Source organism: Mustela lutreola, chromosome 9 (assembly GCF_030435805.1).
Source record: "Mustela lutreola isolate mMusLut2 chromosome 9, mMusLut2.pri, whole genome shotgun sequence".
NCBI classification, from domain to species: Eukaryota; Metazoa; Chordata; class Mammalia; order Carnivora; family Mustelidae; genus Mustela; species Mustela lutreola.
The window spans coordinates 22,113,797-22,128,742 of NC_081298.1; the positions used below are offsets into that span (position 1 = coordinate 22,113,797).

The window sequence follows — 14,946 nt, forward strand, 5'->3', positions numbered from 1 at the left end:
TCAAATAAATAAATAAAATCTTAAAAAAAAAAAAGACTAGATAGACTGGCCAGTACAGATAAGGTCTTGTTTTCTGACTTCCTCATCTTCAGCATTTATAGATAAGAACCCCAGGAGCCCTGTCAGTATCACAGAGTAGATGTCTTACGGACAGATTCTAGCTTGTGAGAGCTAGCATTTTATCCCACAAATTGGTAGGGATTAGAGGACTCTCCATGCATTGAAGAGCAGGAAGGAGCTTCTCAAATTTTGGTCATTTTTGCTAACTATTCTTTCTTACTTATTCAGCCTCATTTTTTGAGCTTCTTATTTGCTCAATGCTGTGGGGGAATACAAAAATGAATAAGATGATGTATCTGCATTTGGGGAGCTAGAGAGAGAATAGACATGTCAAAAAACCAACCATTGAGTTTGGTTTACGAGATATGGAGACTTCGTAGAGAGCTAAAGAAATTACAAAGTGGTAAACCAAAGAAAGCATGACTTATTATATTAAATCCAGATGGGGGATTTCATTCTTTGAGAAAATATTATATATCTACTATGTTCTTTTTTTTTTTTAAGATTTTTATTTATTTGTTAGAGAGAGAGAGAGAGATACAGAGCGCAAGCACAGGCAGACAGAGTGGCAGGCTAGAGGCAGAGGGAGAAGCAGGCTCCCTGCCGAGCAAGGAGCCCAATGTGGGCTCCAGGATGCTGGGATCATGACATGAGCCGAAGGCAGCCGCTTAACCAACTGAGCCACCCAGGCGTCCCTATCTACTATGTTCTAAGCATTGTGCTTAGCAGTTAGGGATCCAGTTTATAAATTCTACAGTTTAGAGTTAATGATATTCTGTAGTACACTGGTACAATTTGCTTACCCCTGCCTACATTGTCATTTGTATAGAGCAAAAACTGGTGATCCTGGTTTTTAGATCATCCCCTGATAATAGAAGAGTTTTATGTACCTGCCCATCAGCAATCCCCAGAGTTCAGCTGGATTACTGGTTCTTGCCTAGGTAATTTTAATAACTCCCTAACTGGCTCATTGCCTCTGTAGTCTGTCATACAGCCTCTGCTGGTTACTTTACTAAAACAAATCCGTTTTCCTCAGAAACTTTCCATGGCTCATTGGCCATGGTCAGCTCCAGTCTACCTCCCAGACGTGCCTTGCAGTGCATCTTCACACCACACCTCTGTAACCCCACACGCCCTGTACATCCACTTCACATCTCCTGGTTCTTTGCTTATGCTTTCCCCCAACTCTGGAAGCCTTCAGACACCCACCCCTTCTGTTTACTGTGTGTCTTGAAATCTTGCTCATCCTTCTATACTCAGCTCAGTTGGGAAATTTCGAAGTGATATCATTCAGCTTTGAATTATATGTTTTCACCCTAATGGATACCAGACTCCTAGCAGTGTTTTGTATGTGTATGCTTGACAAACGTGTAAAAGGAGAGATTTCATTGATTAAATTAGCCACAAAACATTGCTAAACCTAAAGATTATCTCCCTAAAAGCTTTTATTTGAGGTCTCTGCCTTCGTGGGTATACCACAAAGTATAGGATACCAAACATGTAAACACACAGGTTGTAACTCTTAATTAGGATAATTGCTATGAGAGAAAAAACATAGAGTAATCAATATTTAGGTGGAATAGTGAAAGACCTATTTCTTATTTTTCTAGTGATCATAATTGTTTTCTCTTTTTTTCTTTTCTTAAGGTTGAATGCAACTCTCGCCTGAACCCTATAAACACAACTTTGCTAAAGGTAAAGTGTTTTTTTTTTTTTTTTTTCCTTATTGCCAGTGGATTTGTTAGTAAATTATACATGGCTCAAAATACTCTTATTTCTGCAATAGTTGCCCAGAAAGAAGGAAAGGTTCTCTCTTTGATTCTCTCTCTTTTTTAAATTATTCCTGAATATATTCTCACTATAGAAACTTGGGAAATAGAGGGGCACCTGGGAGGCTCAGTGGGTTAAGCCTCTGCCTTCAGCCCAGGTCATGATCTCAGGGTCCTGGGATCGAGCCCCACATCGGGCTCTCTGCTCCTCGGGGAGCCTGCTTCTTCCTCTTTCTCTCTGCCTGCCTCTCTGCCTACTTGTGATCTCTCTCTCTGTCAAATAAATAAATAAAATCTTAAAAAAAGAAAGCAAGAAATAAAAAGAAAATTGGGAAATAGAGAAAAGTAAAGGATAAAATCAATCAAAATTACTATAATCCTACCACCCATAGTTCCCCTCTGGTAAAAATACTGATGTCTTGAGGTGCCTGGGTGGCTCAGTCAGTTAAGCATCCAACTCTTGATTTCAGTTCAGGACATGATCTCAGAGTCATGAGATTGAGTCCCACTTTGGGCTCTGCGCTGGACATGGAGCCTGCTTAAAATTCTCTCTCTTTCATTCTGCCCTTCTGCCCCTACTCTGAACCCCTGTGCTCACTCTCCAAAAGAAAGAAAAAAAAATGGGGGTCTTTTTCCTGTATGCTTTTTATATCAGTAAGGTCAGGATATTTACAGCCCTGTGTCTGTTTGTTTTTTTAAGATTTTATTTATTGGTCAGAGAGAACAAGCAGGGGGAGTGGCAGGCAGAGGGAGAAGGGGGCTCCTCACTGAGCACAGATCCCATGCAGAACTCGATTCCAGGACACTGGGATCATGATCTGAGCCAAAGGCAGACATTTACTGAGCCACACAGGTGTCCCTCCTCAACTTTTTGACATGAGCATCTAACCATGTTATTAAAAACTTTGTAAGCAAGGGACGCCTGGGTGGCTCAGTTGGTTGGGCAGCTGCCTTCGGCTCAGGTCATGATCCCAGCGTCCTGGGATCGAGTCCCACATCGGGCTCTTTGCTCAGCAGGGAGCCTGCTTCTCCCTCTGCCTCTGCCTGCCATTCTGTCTGCCTGTGCTTGCTCTCTCCCCCTCTCTCTCTCTGATAAATAAATAAAATTTAAAAAAAAAAAAAAAAAAAAAAAACTTTGTAAGCATTATTTAATTTTGTGAGAATTAGGATGAATGGGAATTACTTACAAGCTATGTCCCATTGTATTGATTAGGAAGCTTCCAATAACAATTCTGATATAAGGGTAAGTGCATTTCCTTTCTCTTAGGGCAAATAGAGAGCAACTCTTATACTTGATTTCTAGTTAATGTCAGATTTCTCTCCCTTTTCATTGTACCAGGTAAGAGTGTCAACCTTGTTTTTTCTACAGCCTTGTAAAGTGTACAGGGGCCTGGCACTCTGATTTGAGTATGGATTACTGTATTCAAGTGCTGATCTTACGTTGCTTACTGCTACTTTCTTGGTCTGAAAGACCTCTGCTTTCTTCCCTTTCTCTTTGAAGTGGCTTGAAAGGGAAGTGCTGTCACCAAAAGCAGGCTATAGTTCCTGGAAATACAGCATGAGGCTAATGCTCTGAGACAGAATGCAGAATGTTCTGAGGTCCAGGTGGTTGACGAACTGGTCCAAAATAGGAATGTTATTTTAAAAGGATATGGTTTCAAATAGTTTTTCAGTATAGGTTTGAATCAATATTTTGAAAGCACAAAACTGAGCTCTGCTGTAGATGTAGTTTTTTTCTGGGCAGAAATGCCCACTGCAACAGTATAGTTGAACTGACTCTCCAACTACTTGATAGGCAGCACGCTTGGAAACAGTCTCTCCTAATATTCTCTCTGTGTGTGTTAGTTGTTTTATGCCAGATTTTAACATTAACCTTCAATTCCTGTGCCTTTTGTGGCATTCCCATTTGCGAAATAACAGTCCCCACCTCAAAGGAAGTTTTTATTTTTTTGAGAGAAGGAGAGAGTGTGTGAGCAGGGGAGGGGCAGAGGGAGAGGGAAAATCTTGAGCAGACTCCACACTCAGGGCAGGGCTCAGTCTCCCAACCCTGAGATCATGACCTGAGCCGATACCAAAAGTTGAATGTTCAATTGGCTAGGCTGCCAGGTGCCCCCCGCTTTTAAGTTCCAGTCAGTCTGAAAAGGATGTTGTCTGAATACAGAATTCATAACAGCTGGAAAAAAGAAGGTGGGCCTGTGTGGTTGGCCGTAATGCCTTAAAAACAGTGTTTTCTGCAGATTGGCAGAATGTGCTTCACCTGGGAGCTTATTAGAACTACAACTGCTTGGGACATCTGGGTGGCACAACCAGTTAAGCATCTGACTCTTGTCTTTGGCTCAGATCATGATCTTGGGGTCATGGGATCTAGCCCCCCATTGGGTTCTGAGCTGAGCATGGAGTCTGCTCGGGACACTCTCTGCCTCTCTAAAATAAAAAATCTTAAAAAAAAAAAAGTTCTTGGGGTGCCTGGGTGGCTTAGTCTGTTAAGCATCCAGCTCTTGATTTCAGCTCAGCTGTGATCTCAGGGTCATGAGATCGAGCCCTGCCCTGGATGTGGAGTCTGCTTAAGAGTCTTCCCCTCTGACCCTACCCCCTACACCTTCACCCCAACGTACACATGCTTTCTCTTTTTTAAAAAAAAAGAAACAACAACAACAAAAAAAAAATGGAAGTTCTCAAGCCCCACCCCAGACCTATTAAATCAGTATTTCCAGAGTAGAAACCCAATGAGTCGTCTGGGTAATTCCAGTGTGTGCTAACAAAACCTTACTTTAGATATCCTTGCATGGGGCACCTAGGTGGTTCAGTGGGTTAAGCCTCTGCCTTCGGCTCAGATCATCAGCTCAGGTCATAATCTCAGGGTCCTGGGATCAAGCCCTGCATCGGGCTCTCGGCTGAGCAGGAAGCCTGCTTCCCCTCCTCCCCTGCTTGCCTCTCTGCCTACCTGTGATCTCTGTCTGTTAAATAAATAAATAAATAAATGAAATCTTTATTTTAAAAAAAAAGGGCACCTGGGTGGCTCAGTGGATTAAGCCTCTGCCTTTGGCTCAGGTCATGATCTCAGTGTCCTGGGATCAAGCCCTGCATCGGGCTCTCTGCTCAGCAGGGAGCCTGCTTCCTCCTCTCTCCCTCTTTGCCTGCCTCTCTGCCTACTTGTGATCTCTCTCTGTCAAATAAATGAATAAAATCTTTAAAAAAATAAAAAATAATAAAAAATAAAAATCCTTGCACATGTGAGGATAATCATCTATGAATATTTATGAAGTGAGAGACAGCCTCACCAAATCCAGCTTTGAGAGGAAAGTGGCTGGCCAAGTGAGTTGACCAGATTCAGTATCACCATGTCATTGGAGAAATCCCCTTAGTTGTAGAATGAAGATAATACTGGGTTGAGCGGAAACTTAGGAAGCATGATACCCTGAGAAGTTAGGGTCATGCTGTTGAGGACTCTGAAAGTAACATTCTTCAGGTGGAGTCAGAACCATAGTTGAAGACAGTGGTAAACTTCATTGTCACTCCTAACAGAAGGTTCCCAGCCTAGGCCTGAAGGCCAGACTCTGCATCTTACTGATTAATAAGTATTAAATAAATAATCTTTTCAGATTTATATCCAAGGTTATTGCTAGGTTGTAAGTTTTTGTATAAGAGTGCATTGAGGAAACATACACTTGGTTGCAGTTAAACATTAAGTTAAGGAACCTAAAATTCAATCCTGTCCTATTTGAAAGGACTTGTGGATTTTCAGAGCATGTCCCCTAAGTATAAGTACCAGCTCATTTCTATATTTTTCCTCTTTTAGATGGCAGACTGTGGTGGACTGCCACAAGTAGTACAGGTAAGGAGGGGCTTTTTTATTATTATATTGTTTTCTTTTTTTAAAGCACTCATTTGATTCTGCCTCTCTGCCTATGCAAAGATTAATACGTTCTTATTTTGTCTCCTAGCCTGGAAAGCTCACCGAGGCCTTCAAGTACTTTTTGCAGGGAATGGGCTACAGTGAGTAATACAAAACTTTCTGTCCAGCAAAAATTGAATGATAATGGGGTCATTTTGACATCTGGGGAGCCCACATTTCCCAGGGCATATAACCTCTATGCTTGCCAGCCTAAAGTGAGGTAGAAACCAAAATTTTTATGGAGTATTCATCTGCATGTATGTAAGGTGAGCTAACACTTACTAAGCACTTACCTTGTGCCGGGCATTCAGTGTTTATAATCGTAAGAGGTAAGTTCTGTCATTAGTCCCATTTTATAGAAGAAGAAACCTAGGTTCAAAGAGACTAAGTACATTTCCCAGGGTAACAGTTCACCCGCAGAATGCTAGCAGTCTGACTCCAGAGCCCATGTTTTTAACCACTGAGGCTTAGATTTTGCTAAGCTTGTGAATCTGATTTGCATTTGAACTTAGCTGGTAATGACTCCTGGCCTAGAGAAACACAATGGAGACTTCAGAAGAAAAGGGTAGTTGTCCTCAGTTACATTAGCCCCACCACAGGAAATGAACTTGCACAGTAGTTTAGAGCGAGTCCAAGGATGTTTCCATATCGTGTGCCTCTGTCCTGGTCTCTTGCATTGTGAGACCCCTGAGCTTTCTCATTTGTCACAGACTATCCACACTTGTTCCTTTCATGGAATTCTTAAGAAGAAACACTCTTCAACCCAGGTACAGAGCTCTTTACCCAGTAGGGTGATTTTTTTTTTTCCTGTCTTTAGTATAAGCGTGGAAAATGGTCATTGAACAGCTGCCTGGGCAGCAGCTGACCCCTGGGTATATACAGCCCTGTGCCTGGCAGGCAGACTGTGTATGTCTCGTCTAGAGTGGCTGTGTCATCCCCGTCTGTGAGCCACTACCAACCGAGCCCACATCCACATCTGTCTGGCTCACTGGGAGGAGAAGTCCCTCTCCTAGCCAGTTCTCATCCCTTTCGTAAGAAAACACCTGATCTTCCAGCCCATTTCTGATCCAAAACAGATGGCTGTTTATAGTGGAGAGGAAAACAGTTGCCCTTGACTAGATGAGAGAAGTAACGTCTGAGATGATAATAAAACATCAGTCAGCCTCAACTCCTTTCTGAGACCTTAACATAAAAATTCATCCCCAGCTTAGAGGATTCTGTCAGTGTTTACTGGGCGGCCGAGGTTGCCACTTGGCACTCTTGGGTCACTAACCTGACTTTTCCTGTGTCCATCCTGCTTCCAGTCCCGTATGTGCAGCTCAGTCACCTGAGCACCGAGTCAGGTACCTCCTTCTGTGCTGGCCCTGCCCCTGCCTCCCAGCCACGCTCTCCTGGCTGCATTGGCTGCCTGCAGCATGTCCGCGGTTTTCCTGTGCAGTGAGAGCCCGATAGAACGTGGCTCATTGTGCCCTAAGAGGGTTAGTCTGCAGGTCCAGCCCTGGTTCCCCAGGAAAAAAGGAGCGGGTTGTAATAGCCAGGTTTCCTCTTATCCAAATCAGGGTCACGGTAGTAGCTGAAACTTTGTAGGCAGGGCCCCTCTTCTGCAGACACCTATTCATCCTTGCATGAATCCCAGACAGAGGACATGAAGGGCAGCCTTGATTCTAAATAGGAGTACCGGAGCCTGTGCCTGGAAAACTCATCAGGTGATGGCATCTTTTGACCCCAGCATTGAAATGACAGCTGGGCGAGTGGCTGGTGCCTCAGGAAGATAGACAGGGAGGTTATGACAGGTAAGGCCACATCCCAGCCAGCTGGAAGGACCTTAGGATCAAAGCGTTGGAACTGTAGTCTGAGTGAAATACCCACCCCTGGAGCCCTTCCCCTGCAGGCATCCTTTACCTTGCTGCTTGCATAGAGGGCATATAGGGCAGGTGCCAGGCCCACCTGCTCTCCCTTAGACCCACACCTTCATACATGTCTCCTCCCCAGGTAGCAAAGGAAGCCTGTGGACACGGATGGTAGTCTTGTTGTATCGGGCTTGCACTGTGTTTGTGAAACACCTTCATACTTGTGTGGTTTGTCTTTCTTTTGGTTTAGTCTTGCATGCACTGCAGGGTTTGGTTACCTGTTTGGGTTCCCAAAGCCTCTTTCCTGATCACTGTATGAATGGCGTGGGCATAGCTAAGAGGCTATACTCTGGACTTAGGTTTCCCCATGTTCTTCTGTGGACTAGAATCAGCCAAGATTCCAACCAGATCCAAAGGATTAAAGCAACCTTGTGTATAGCCATTCACCTAAGCAAATAATACAAAAGGGAGATGGCTATGTGTTATCCTGGGTCTCACCTTAAATGGGTTGGGAAAGCTAAACAAAGCCTTTAGTGAAATTTCTGGATCAGTTAAGCTTAGCCAGGGTACTATCTTCTAGTCCCCTTGGTTCTTTCTTACAGTACCATCTGCCAGCATGACCCGGCTCGCCCGATCACGAACCCACTCAACCTCGAGTAGCATCGGCTCTGGAGAAAGTGCCTTCAGCCGATCTGTCACCAGCAATCAGTCAGATGGAACTCAAGAATCCTCTGAATCCCCTGATGTTGTGGACAGACACCAGACCATGGAGGTGTCCTGCTAAGCAGATACTCCTCCCCTGGACCATGCAAGTCCACCCTCCTTCAGACAACCACTCCATAATACAACATTTCACCCAACAAACTGGCATTTATCTTTAACTCCTGCATGGCCAACTGACAGTCTCTGGTATCCTGGATTTATCATTCTCTCTGCCTGCCCGCCCTCCTTTTTGTATGTACCAAGAACCACTTCCTTGCCATCACTGTAACATTCCAGCATCTTTAGCTGATCGAATTTCCATATCTTCTCTTGCCAGCCTTTCCTTGTGCTTTCCCAACTACATATCTGACAAGATTCTTTGATTCTGATGTATGTGTGTGAGCACGCCTGTCTGTGTTTGTGTGTGCATAGTTCTGTGATTTTAGATATGCTTTCTTGTAGAGCTTCTGCAAAAAAAGGGGACCTTTTTTTCTTCTTCATTTTCAATGATGTTTTTAAGGGAAATATACAGAACAGGTTTCTAGGTTGGGCAGGCCACTGCATTCTCTTTTGGTTCCAAATTGGTCAACACGATTTGCAGTGACTTCAGGAGCTCTGAGAAATGTGGAAGATCGTGTTTACATTGACTGTGACCAATAGAAGGGAGCCTATTAACATAGAGAGGCAGGCAGGGTGGCCAGCCACCTCCTGTCCAAATGCATTCATATATGTTATTCTGTAAATAAAAGGGAGGGACATATTCTTTTAGAAGCCCATGAATGATGAAGTTCTGATGCAACATGGAGTTTTTCCTAAGAAGTGAGTGTGGCATCCTTACTGCACTCTTTTAGCACAGGAAGATGGAAAACAATATACCAGGCCTCTGCTGTGCCAGAGCAGAGCTACTGTCGCCACAGTGTCTGATACCACTTACAAGATAGCCCCAAGAAGTGCCTCCTGGGTCTGTGATGAAGAGTGTTTCTCCACCCTTCAGTCCTCTGAAAAAGGAGAGGTATGGCCTGAAAATTATGCAGATGGTGAGAACCAGCTGGGCGAAGAGGCACAGACCTCAGCAGAATATCATGTGTCTCAGGCACACCCTTGACTTCAGCTGACATAGTGGAAGCGAAGTGAAATTGGTACAGAACCTATTTCTCAGAAAGATTCTTGACAATTCTTAAAGAAGAGGGGGAAGGGGCCGGTGTGTAAGGGCAGCCTGTGCAGCTACAGTTGTGCTTAGCGGACTGCTGTGCGAGGGGCTGCAGCCAGCCAGAGTATTGCTGGGAGGAGGATGAAACCAACTGCCACACAGCAAGGGCCCAGCTCTTGAGGGCATCAGATGTAAGCTCAGGGTTACGCAGTTCCGAATCTTAGGAAGGGGCTTTTCAGACCCAATGTTCGCTTTCAGCTGAGATAGGGAATGCATCACTCTGCCAGAGTACAACTTTTTACAGATTATTAAATAAAGCTGTATATGTCTCATTGTTAACCCGATTGCTGGTGTTATTTCTCTCAAGCCATGCACTGGGGCTCGGGGTGGAACCAAGTCACTATACATGGGCTTTGTGCTGCGCATTTTCACGTCCTTGATCATTATCTCACCCAAGAAGAAATTAAGACTCTGGATAAATAATTTGCTCAAGGTCATACCAGTAAACCCCAAGCTCATCTGACACACCTCTGTTGCCCTCAAATCAAAAATTGTGAGAAGCCCGATCACGGGGTTTATGGAGGAGGAAAGCTAAGGTCTCAGAAAGGCGTTCCACATTTCACCCTTGCCATCTGTGTGGGGTTGCTGGGTCCCACCCCAGTGTAGTAATCTGCAGCCACTTGCCTGAGTTCCTCAAACAGGTCAGACTGTATTTCTCCAGAAACGACTGTCTCTGTACTCACCAGTGGTAACAGGAGGCTACCCCCTTGCGTTAGTGTTGAATGATCCAGGGGCTGCTGCTACCATGTAGTCCATCAAGGTTGCTTTGTCTGTGGGGGATACTTGTAAAATGTCATAGGCCCTGTTCTTTCTGGGAGAGGAGTTGAAGCAAATGCACGAGGACAGATACCGGTCACCAAGCTGAGTTCCTGACAATACAGAATATCAGTTCTTGAGCTGGAGGAGGTCTGGTGGTCACAGTTGCTCTTAAAACCCCCATCACTCCGGCCTTCATGAATACACCCGACATGGATGGTCACTGGAGTCAGGCCCCAGCTGACTGCACTTCACTCGTTCATACTATACTTTTCCCTCTCTCCATTTTCATTTCCTTGCTCCTGTTCAGTCCTGAAACACTTGGGTGCCTGCTTTGTGAGAGTCCAGGAAGTAGCCAGGTAGAGTATACAGGCTCCTCCATATAAATCATCTTACCCAGTTCTCACTGCACCCCTGCAATGTGGTCAATGCTTTTTTAATTTTTTTTTTAAAGATTTATTTTTTTAATTTATTTTTTAAAGATTTTATTTATTTATTTGACAGAGAGAGATCACAAGGAGGCAGAGAGGCAGGCAGAGAGAGGAGGAAGCAGGCTCCCTGCTGAGCAGAGAGCCCGATGCGGGACTCGATCCCAGGACCCTGAGATCATGACCTGAGCCGAAGGCAGCGGTGTAACCCACTGAGCCACCCAGGCGCCCAAAAAGATTTATTTTTTTATTTGACAGACAGATCACAAGTAGGCAGAGAGAGGTGGGGAAGCAGGCTTCCTGCTGAGCGAGATTCTGATGCGGGGCTTGATCCCAGGACCCTAAGATCATGACCTGAGCCGAAGGCAGAGGTTTAACCCACTGAGCCACCCAGGGGTCCCCCAAGACATGCTTTTTAACACAAAATGGCTCCAGCTCAGACTATGAAGACTTCACTGGGGCTCTGCCAGCTAGGGCACATTCCAGCTCAGGTTCTCCTCTTTCTCCCACGGAAGGCTGGTTTGAGACTTAAGTCCATGGGCACTTGGTGTGAAGAGCTGGAGAAGCCAGAGTGGAAGCATATCCTGTGTGAGGAAGTTCTAATCAAGATGTTGGGATGGGTGAGGCCATTCTAGGATGTTGCCCATGGCAGGAAGGGGCCTGAACAGAGGCCCACCCTCCTGCTCTGGTTTGCATACTACTCTGATGTCTACCTTCATATCTGACAGGAATGACTTTCAGACTGGTCTCAAGGTGAGGTCCAAGAAGCCACCAGAGAATTAGTTTAAACACTTAGATTTGCTGCTTATTAGTTTACTGATCATGTATAGTTACCTGTAGGCTGGTTTCTCATCCATAAAATGGTACTAGCATGTATCTCACTGAACCACGATTAGGAAACATACAGGAAGGTGCAAAAGGCCCCAGCCAACAGTAGATGCTCAATAATAGGCTAAATATGAAAATGCACTATTGGAAAAATTTTCAGGCTAATTGACCTTGACCAAAACACTTAACTCTCCTTAGCCATTTCTTGCCTCTGCCTTCAGCTGGGGTCGTGATCTCAGGGTCCTGGGATCAAGCCCCTTATTGGGCTCTCTGCTCAGCAGGGAGCCTGCTTCCTCCTCTCTCTCTGCCTGCCTCTCTGCCTACTTGTGATTTCTGTCAAATAAATAAATAAAATTTTTAAAAAATTTAAAAAAAAAACAAAAACATGTCTTGGGGGACCTCTATTAAGTGTCTGCCTTAGGCTCAGGTCATGATCCCACAGTCCTGGGATGTAGCCCCGAGTCAGGGTCCTTGCTCAGCAAGGGAGTCTGCTGCTCCCTCTGCCCCTCCCTTTGCTTGTGTGCTTTCTCCTCTCTCTCTCATTGACTCACTCTCAGTTAAAATCTTTAAGGGCGCCTGGGTGGCTCAGCAGGTTAGAGCCTCTGCCTTCAGCTCTGGTCATGATCCCAGAGTCCTGGGATCAAGCCCCACATCGGGCTCTCTGCTCAACAGGGAGCCTACTTTCCCCCCACCCCTCTTTCTGACCACTTGTGATCTTTGTCTGGCAAATAAATACATAAAATCCTTTAAAAATAAATAAATAAATAAATAAAATCTTTAAGGTAAAAAAAAAAAATCATGTCTCCAAGAATACTAAGCCCCTAATGGAAAGGTAGCAGTATGTGTGGTTAGATTTTATCAGATGGGGATTTTATTTAAATTTTAATGACTGAAAGTAACACACAATCACAGGCAGTTCTGTCAGAAATTGATTTATCCTAGCTGAGTGACATTCAAATATAGGCTATACATCAGAACACCTGGAGGGCTGTGGAAAGCAATTGCTGGCCCCACCTATGGGGTTTTGATCTAGTAGATCTGAGATGGGTTTCAAGAATTCCTGTGTCTAACAAACTCTCACACGATGCTGAGGACTGGGACCACACTTGGAGAACCACTACCCAGGTCTTGTTACTCAAAGTGTGGTTTATGGACCAGCTATGTGGTTATTGCCTGTGGGTTGTTAGCAATGCAGAGCCTTCAATCCCACCTAGATCAACTGAACTAGAATCTGCTATTTAACAAGATCCCCAAGGGATACCTGTATACATTAAAGGTTAGGACACAGCACTCCAAGGCAGTGCTTCCCCCAAAGCCAGTTGAGGGCATCTCTTGGAGTATATAAAATTCAGATTCCTCGGCTTTCCTCTGGTGGCTTGGATTCAGAAGATGGAGGAGGAGCCCAGGAATCTGATACCGACAAGAACTTCAGATGATTATAATGGTCAGGTAAGCATGGGAAACTCCTCATTTACCTCAGTTCTGTGTTCCTCAGGCAGGACCAAACCACAAAACCAGAGAAAAACCTCTCCCTCTGGGATCATGACAAGGCAGCTGCTTCTCCTTTAGAAACAGGAACTTGGGGAAGGTGGTTCCTTGATGGTCTGTGATGCCGTCAGAGGAAATGGGTGGTTATGAGAACCACAGAGCCTGCAGGTGTGAGCTGGGAGCCCCGAGGACGCTATGACAAAGCTGAAAGAGCCCTGGGCCTTCTTCCCTGGCCTGGCTGTGCTTGGGAGGGCTGTCCAGTGTTGGGGGGTCCCTAAGGAGCACCAGTCCCCTGTCTCATCCCAGGTCTACAAACTGCTGACCACAGCAGATGCAGAGCTACCCAAAGGGTTACCAAAAGCATCTCCCTGAAGAGTCTCCCAGGCTGAGAGGATTCTGAGTGTCATAGGACTAAGGACTTTGGCAGATGTTCCGAAGGGCCCTCCAACGTCCTAACCTCTCCAACCAAAGCAGGCATCTAAGCTGAGCCTCCGCCCCAAGCTTTGATGACAGGAAATCAAGTAAGTATGTTTGCTTTTGTTTTCTGATGGCCCCAGGACTATGAAGAATGCTAGGCTGGGAGTGGGCTTTATAGTGGGGGAAAAGTTCCAGGAAAATAAGTTGTTCTGTTGACAATGTAAGGGAGGTAGTTTTGAGGGTCCCTGAAGGAACCCAGGCTCCAGTATTCCTTCCGCCTTTGACTGCCCCCCGCCCCCGCCGCCCCGAGAATTACATTATGCCCTCCAGCTTGTCTTCATGCCCATTCTGGTCCCATCTCAGTCACCAATGTGCTTGTATGATTTTGGGGCCCTCTCTTGACTACAGCCTCCCAACATCAGTGAATGAAAGAAGTCTGAATTCTAATCTCTGAAGACGTTTTTGGATATAGAGTCTACAGTTCCTTGCCAAAGGGTGATGTTTCTCACTTGAGAGAGACAGGTCTCCCTTTAGCTCAAACCAAATTCATCACCTACCCCCATCACTGAGAAATATCTTCAGAAGCACAAAAACACAAAAGACGTGGATCTGTAGACCCAGCTCTGCACTAAGCAGTCGTGTGAGAGTGAGCACGAGGGTGCCCTCTCTGAGCCCTGATCACTGTATGTGAATGGGTTTCAAAGCTGCCAGCCTCTCAAAGGGTTAAGTGAAAAGATAAAAAAACAACAGCAGGCAGTGTGCTGCTGGTCTCAGCGGCCTTTACTCTTTCCTTCTACCCACTGGCCCAGGCCCCCAAGAAAGTGCCTGGCACACAGTACATTGTTCAAATGTTTGTGCAGTTAATAATTAGATCATTTCTAAAGTTTTGACCACCACCACCACCTGGGCACGTGTACCCCGTGGTCTTTATTTCACCTCCAGGAAGCTGTCTGGCCCTGACCAGGCCAGGTGAAGGGAGCTGGCAGAGCTCAGGGAAGGGGATGTTTCCAGCGTGAGTGTGGTTCTCCTACCTCTCTTGGGTCCATCCCCCAGCTCCATCTGCTGTAGGAAGAAGTCTCTGGGTTTAGTGCAGTTGGTGATTGTGGTGACTTTGTCTTGCTGAAGGAGGGGAAAGGAAACTAACAATTACTGAGCACCCACTCTATGTCAGCTCCGCACCTCTCCCCACAAATCAGTGGAGTTGGTAATATCCCCGATTCAAAGACGAGACAGAGGCTACGTGCTTTGTGTGAGGAGGTAACAACTGGAGCCTGGTTGGTTTGAATTAATCACTCATACTACCCAGGAGAGCTCTCTCTCTGAGGTTTTCTGGACTCAACGTCTGCACAGTTAAGCATAGAGCTTGTATCTGATACCCAAGGGGAAAGGAAAGGCTGGGGAGCAGCAGGAATGTTGAAAACCTGATGTAAAGGGGAACCCTAGCAGGGAGGGCATTAGAGACCTCCTCAAGAAGCAGCAATACCGTCTCATCCTACTGAGGCTTCAGGATCCCAAAGTCTGAGAAGGAAGTGGCTACCAGGAG

General features: G+C 45.4%; 2 protein-coding genes across 6 annotated transcripts in view; both read left to right on the top strand.

The window, feature by feature from the left end:
• NDRG3 (NDRG family member 3) overlaps positions 1-9,765 on the top strand; it is a 78,410-nt gene extending 68,645 nt beyond the window's left edge. For 3 of the 4 annotated variants that reach the window (XM_059133295.1, XM_059133293.1, XM_059133294.1), the window contains 5 exons: positions 1,708-1,755; positions 5,629-5,664; positions 5,774-5,825; positions 7,029-7,067; positions 8,177-9,765. In XM_059133295.1, the coding sequence (XP_058989278.1) occupies positions 1,708-1,755; positions 5,629-5,664; positions 5,774-5,825; positions 7,029-7,067; positions 8,177-8,358 (357 nt within the window). In that variant the 3' untranslated portion in view covers positions 8,359-9,765. The remainder of the gene's footprint in view (positions 1-1,707; positions 1,756-5,628; positions 5,665-5,773; positions 5,826-7,028; positions 7,068-8,176) is intronic. The other variant, XM_059133296.1, reaches the window with a different exon arrangement.
• A 3,148-nt stretch (positions 9,766-12,913) lies between these two features.
• Positions 12,914-14,946, top strand: part of SLA2 (Src like adaptor 2) — a 30,727-nt gene continuing 28,694 nt past the window's right edge. The window contains exon 1 of one of the 2 annotated variants that reach the window (XM_059133307.1): positions 12,914-13,511. The gene's annotated coding sequence lies outside the window, so the exon portion shown is untranslated. The remainder of the gene's footprint in view (positions 13,512-14,946) is intronic. The other variant, XM_059133306.1, reaches the window with a different exon arrangement.